Source organism: Sesamum indicum, linkage group LG13 (genome assembly GCF_026168435.1).
Source record: "Sesamum indicum cultivar Baizhima isolate 11 linkage group LG13, ASM2616843v1, whole genome shotgun sequence".
Classification (NCBI taxonomy): Eukaryota; Viridiplantae; Streptophyta; class Magnoliopsida; order Lamiales; family Pedaliaceae; genus Sesamum; species Sesamum indicum.
The window spans coordinates 8042679-8049352 of NC_142669.1; the positions used below are offsets into that span (position 1 = coordinate 8042679).

Consider the following 6674-nt stretch of genomic DNA (forward strand, 5'->3'; position numbering starts at 1 on the left):
AAGCTGAAATACTTGGTAAGAATTTAGTTGTGCTCAAGCTTCTCATGAATATGAATGCTACTATCTATACAAACTCATGAAATAGGTAATAAAACCATAGTGTAAGAAAAATCTGGACGTGATAGCAACTGCACAACGGCCATCTCAGAATCTTTCTTTTTTAGTTGTTCTTTGAACGCGCATGCAGTGGAAGAACACTAAGCTCATAATGTGAATTTATGGGTAGGATAGGATCTTCACATCATTGTGCACATGGTATATTGTGAACTGGAAACACAAGCAACGGATAATACATGAAGCTGGGGAAATCAATAATTCTCTTTCTGTTTTACAGGCAAAATGATAATTTATAAAAGTTAAGGTCACGACTGTAATGGTACAAAACATTTGCAAGATGAGCATCACTGCTACCGTTTGTTCACTTCAGCCTCATTTTGGAATATATATAAATACATTTTACATCTCCAAAATCCCATAATAATATCAAAACTCTCATCACAAGCTTACAATAAATGAAATAATACAATGCGTCGTCCGGAAGGAGAGCAGACCCCAACCGAACTGCCCAAACAACATACAAACTCAAATCCCTCATCACCCGAAACGATCCATAAGAACAACATATTGATACTAAATCTTCCCCAAGCATTAGAAGAAAAGCACACCTTTTATCATATAGAGACAGGTTCAAACAGGCAGTCGACAGGCCGGGGCCCTAATGGCAGTTGGATGCATCAGCTGGCACAGCAACACATGACGCATAGGAACTGCTGTTCAATGGCAGATATAAACAAGCAGCTCCAAATATTACCCCGTTGTTTTTGCCCTCTTCATCCCAAGGGTACTGTTGAAGGGGGATACAGAACCAGACATTTGAGACCCTTCTTCTCGAAGTGTACCATTGAGGAGTGCAAGTTCTCGTAGCTGCTGCTTCTTATAGAAATCTTGAGATTCATCCTTCATTAAGAAGAATAAATTAAAAGTAAAGAAAAAAAATACAACAATAAGAAGCAGAAAATTAAAATACTGTTAAAGAAAGGCAATTTGGATGGTGAATGGATGTTACCACTGGCTTGAGCAAATCTTCAAGTATCTCACGCGCCTGCATTAGACGAGCATCAATTATCTCAACTGGCAGCTCTGCCTCAACAAGTATGTGAAGGGGTTCATTAAGGTGCTCATATCCTGGTTTTCCCCTCATCATCTCTTCCTATACCAATTGTATAAATACACTACTTTAGCCACACATAATATGCATGCAGGAAAGGTTACTAAAATGAGAGAAAAGAAAAACTCCAAAATCCAAGCGAGTTTCTACAGATACACCAAAAAAAATTCGATTAAGCTCTGGGGAAAAAAGAATAGCTTATATTAAGAGAAGATACACCCATTATAACTGAAACAACTGGAGAAAAATAGATATACACACCCATCATGGAGCAGAAATAATGTAATCTATTTCAAATCAGGAAGTTTAAATCCAATCTATTATTTCACAGGAGACAAAGTACCAACGGACAAACTATATATAGAACATACAAACACATATAAAAACATATAGAGGACATACATGATTTAAAATTGGAACGGGCCTAGACTAACCACCTTGGTCTGGCATGATCTGACATATAATTAAATCAAAATATATGTAGTTTCCTCTTTCCCCACTCTCTCTTCCAATCCGTCAGTCTTGTTTGTCAATATCTTTCCTCAAAAAGCTTTCAAAATCATTATATCCTTCTTTGATTATTATAAACTCAACCCCAAAAAGTTCGTGGTTTTTTCGATTTTATGTATTGCAGATTATTAATTCTAAAAATCACACACACATAGAGCATGCACTAATTGCTAGTATTAAATAAACGCATGCAGAATTTCAAATTGCTAATAGAAATACAAAAGTAATTAATTCAAGTTCCAAGTGAGATCCGTCCCAACCTAAAACAAAAGGGAATATGAAAAAAGAACTTCTACAGTCGTTGCTATTTTCAGACGGTTATTCACAAAAAGATGTTTGCACTTAGGTGCCACTTCATGATATTGGATCAGCTAATAAAAGACTATCCAAATTACCCTGGCTGGATCCTTGATGCTGCCACGACCTCTGATGAGAACACGACAGTCAGTAGTTGCTTCAACTCGTTTCAGAGAATTACCCCTAGGACCAAGGAGGCGCCCCACAAAATTGTACTGCAACACCATACATAATAATGACTGATTTAAAATGCGAGCAAAAATCATATCATGACAACACACAGTACTTGGAAAAGTGAACTAGTACATTAGGATATTGGTCAACTGGAATATCAACTCTGATTGTTCGCTTGACTATAAGACCTGATGAGCTGCCATGTGAACCAAGCCAGTTTTGTGCAGAAGAAGTCTGTATCAAACCCGACATCTGCATGTTGTAATTCCAAATATTGAGAAAAGAGAACATCGAAAACTGTGAAATGTTTTTTCAATAATCCAGTATGTATTACATAGCAGATGTTATGAGTCGTATGATTTCTTCAAAAGCTGAGGGAATGAAATCACGGCACACATAAATACATACAGTTAAACAGATCAATAAAGAGGTTTATCACCAACATCACCAAAGAACAAAAATCAGACTCTCAAACAACCGACAACCAGACTTTGGAATTTCTGAAAACACATGTATTTTTTTAGTGTTGAATGAATTCCAACACTCGGATAGTCTCATGTTTTACACTGGACGATGATATTTAGCAGGACAATATGGTAAGAAGTTTGTCAAATGTCAAAGACCCAAGATTTGATTGGCCAAGGCGAGTAACATCCATACTGTAAAAACCAAAGCAATACCACAGTACCAACCAGTATGCTGCATGTAATCCAATTTTAAAGCTGCAGCGGTTACCAGAAGTCAGACATGGGAGGTTAGAATCTAGCAACAAAAGGAGACCAACTGACTAAAATAAAAATTCCATATCAATATTCTCAGCTAATCCTATGCATGTTTTGTAAGTTGTTAGCCTCAACGTGCAGGTAATGAGGTAAGTGAAACTCCAAAGCACCAAAATCAAATAATAAAGTTAGGATCAACCACAAAACTTTTGGTTGAGAGCTTCTGAAACTGTAAAGAATTAGATTAAACGAAGGTTATGTTAATGGTTAGCATTCGTACTTCTGATTGAAATGGTGACGGCCATCTGTTCATGTTAGCTCCTCCATTTGAATATATTCCTCCTGAAGCCAGGGGGCTCGCATGGTCAAACCCACTTTGTTCTAAAACTGATGCATTCCCCAACAGTGTAGTTACACGCAATATTTCTGCTTCAAAAAGGTCAATTTTCAAGAATAAGATGTACCAGTTAGCATTAGTTAAGAAATTAGCGAGCAGTCACCGCATTATGGACAGACAACATGAACTGTTGAAGTTAGTGAAAAATCAGTGAGTCCATCTAAAAGAATGCATCCTGGAGGGAAAAAAAAGACATCTGGGAAGTTATAAGATGTTTAACAAACATAAGGAATGTCCGATTAAAGAGATCACTCAAGATGGTAATTTGACTTAAGTACTAAAAATTCCATAGTTCAGTCACAGACAACTGAAATAAGGAGAAAACAGTGTATGACCGATTTTTGAGTTTTCTCTTGTTTCTAGATTGCCATGAACTGGTCGTCTAATGTCATCATCCAGAAATCACAAGAAAGAAAAATAGGGGAAAAGCAACTCACTGCCACGGGAACCCACCCAACTGTACCATACAGAAACAAGGCAACACAAGGAAAAGCAAGATTAAGAACATGCCCGTTGACATTAACTAGAGAAACTGAGAAGAAGCATCCTCCAAACAAGCTTGTCCATATGTGATTCTGCAAATCGAGATCTTATACCATCTGAAGATGAAATCCAAACAAACACTCTTGCACATTGCAAGCACTTCAATGCTTTGCCTTTTTCATTTCTGCAACGAATTCACTTTCCTTAACTTTTTTTCTTTTGTGCACCCTAAGGCTCTCAAAACCAAACCGCAAGAAAAAATCTACTCACAACTTAATCAAGACAAACATAATTGCAACAAGTATTGGAGAAGTAAGATTTTCCTCCTCTTTGGTGACGTGTGAGTGCCTTTGAACATGGTAATCATAGTTGAAACTTGAAAATAAATCTAGAAGCAGCATACTGCTGTCCCTTGAAAGCTCTTGAACTTTGACTTGATCACCAAATGCACATACATGCTATAAATTGAGAATATCAGTCATGAAAACAAGGCACTCCATTCATGTCTTTAAAGCATGTCAGTTAGAACAAGCTTGTAATATGGAATATGTTAATTGCTAAACTTATCCTTGGAATCATCAACCAAGATAAGCACTTCATCACATCCATCATAAATCATAATTATGCATGTCCTGAACAAAGAATTGGTAGTTCTAGAAGTGCACAAATAGAGCATTAGCATAAATACATCCACTAATTGGGTCTTGAATTATCCCTTTGCTTTCAGGATGAACTATGAAACTAAATCTCCTCCTAAAGAAAATACAGATAAAAGACCAAGCAAACATGATATCACCACCAGCGAGCTGCATCCCTGTTGGCACAACTTATAACTCTCACTCCAAGTGCTTTCACAAGGTACACTAGCAAGGATTTGGCAAGCTCTTGAAACTTTTATTAGATATTCTGAAACATGTTATGAACTCCCACACATATTATAATACGTTTCAAGGGGCTTATGAACTTAGCCAAGCAGTCTCTTGACACCTATAACAATTATAATTCTCTACCTGAGAAAGATGCGATTTTTAGATAAAAAGCAACTGATAAAAAGGAAGAAAGGAATTTGCCGGTACACAGCACAAACGCATGTCGAATCTACCCCCTGCCTTCCTACCAGACCAAAAATATAAGTGAACATTTCTAGACCTTTTCACCAGTCTGATGAGGTTTGTACAAGCCAACTACAAGAAAAAGAATATTGTTGCCTTTATATATAAAAAGGATAAGTCGACCAGATTAGCAGCCAGAAAAAACCATAGGTTACACTGCACAACATGGGAAAACTGCTAAGAGAAGTAACAATTTCCAGTCATCAAATCCTTTACTGATTCACACCTGTGGAAGCTCATTTTTATTGAAAAATTGGGGCTACAAACGCAACTACTATTCTCCTTACGCAGCTCCTAACACTGGATAACTCAAACAGTAGGTAGACACGGTGGCTTCTTTGAGATCAGTTAAGTTTGCATTGCAAATCATAAGTAAGTAAATATTCTTATGAACTTCCAGGGGCAGTTTTTAGATAACAGCCACAGGAAACGTAGAAAATAAACTCACCCTGATTCAGCAAGCGGCAACAATTTGGCAAAACAGCCATGAAAGGACTGAGTTTGTTGCGCTCAGCCAGTAATTCTGAGAGATACCTGTCAGTGTTGCAATTCGTATCTTCAGCGTTAGTTGAAACAAATAACATGTTCAACATTTTAAAAAGCAATGTTCAACATGTTAAATATATCATAAGCCCAAGCAGGTATAACTTGAGAAATTATAGCATGGCAATTGAGCTTCCACTCACACAAAATCCCAATTACTTTGGGGGCAAAATTTTATCTCATCAGCTCAGAGAGCCTGTGACTCTATAAAAAAAAAAAAGCAAAATCAAGAGAATCCACCAAGACAATCGACCAAATCTCATGACTGACAATCAACCAAATTGAATGACTAAGCATGACTTCAATTCATCAAGACAATCCACCAAAATATGACTGACTTTATTTATGCCATAAGACTTAAAAGCAGAATCTCATAAACCGAAACTATAAACGAGAAATAACACCAATCGTATATCTAAACATAATCCATCTCAATACAAGAAACACAAAATACAGAAGAAAGTAAACAAAGATCAACACAGAGCTACACAAGCAAAATTCACCGATTTAACCAGATTAACAAAAACACCACCGAATTCCACAAGATCTTCTCCTAATTTCTACTTAAATCCAACCATAAAGAAAAACAACACAACAAAAATGAGAAACAATATCATTACTTCTCTTGCTCGACCAGTGGAGATGCGGCGCGGATACCTCCGGCACCGGCAGCGGCTCCGCCGATGTGAGGTGAGTGAGGAGCCGATGGAGACGGTGAGTACGCCATGTACCTTCCGGACGACATCATCTCTGGCGGCGACGGTGATCACCTCACCGCCGTCAGATCGATCCAACTCCTGTGAACTTTCGGTAACTGAAAAAAAAACTAGGAAACACAACCGGCGATTTGTTGACCACAACAGTGGATGAAAGCGGCGCGTCGGCGTAGCAAAAGCAAAGAAGAGTGCAAATGTAGGAGGGAAGGGATTAGAAATGTGGAGGGGAGGGGTTCGACTTCGTATTTATTCAAGTGGTGAATCAATATGAATAGGATGGATTGGAGATCGATCCATAGACACAGAGGCGATTAAATCCCAATCGTTCACACCCACCATGCCTTAAATTTACTGTCAGTTGTTGACGTCGAGAACGACTGTGCCTCTGACGACGTTAATTTGTAGGTAAATTTCATGTCCTCTGCTCTGTAAAAACAAAAAACAAAAACTTTTAATCAAATTAAATTCTCCCACGTTTAAATCAATCGTCTTGTAAATATTATTTTATCCACTTTTTATTTAATTATTCTTTTTCTTGCAGTGCCCTTATTA

The 6674-nt window shown here is 37.6% G+C and overlaps 1 protein-coding gene across 3 annotated transcripts; it reads right to left on the reverse strand.

The window, feature by feature from the left end:
* Positions 1-315: 315 nt before the first annotated feature.
* LOC105176555 (KH domain-containing protein At4g26480-like) lies at positions 316-6432 on the reverse strand. 3 transcript variants are annotated; one of them, XM_088877168.1, is made up of 7 exons: positions 6027-6432; positions 5312-5397; positions 3152-3300; positions 2282-2401; positions 2074-2190; positions 1067-1102; positions 316-957 (listed from the first exon to the last, which is right to left on the reverse strand). In XM_088877168.1, exons 1-7 carry the CDS (start codon positions 6152-6154, stop codon positions 808-810), a joined length of 786 nt encoding a protein of 261 aa, XP_088733294.1. In that variant the 5' UTR covers positions 6155-6432; the 3' UTR covers positions 316-807. The 3 variants fall into 3 exon arrangements, with proteins under 3 accessions (XP_088733294.1, XP_088733293.1, XP_011097700.2); XM_088877167.1 differs by having other exon boundaries at positions 1067-1210; positions 6027-6421; XM_011099398.3 differs by having other exon boundaries at positions 1067-1210; positions 3152-3297; positions 6027-6419.
* Between the last annotated feature and the right edge of the window lie 242 nt (positions 6433-6674).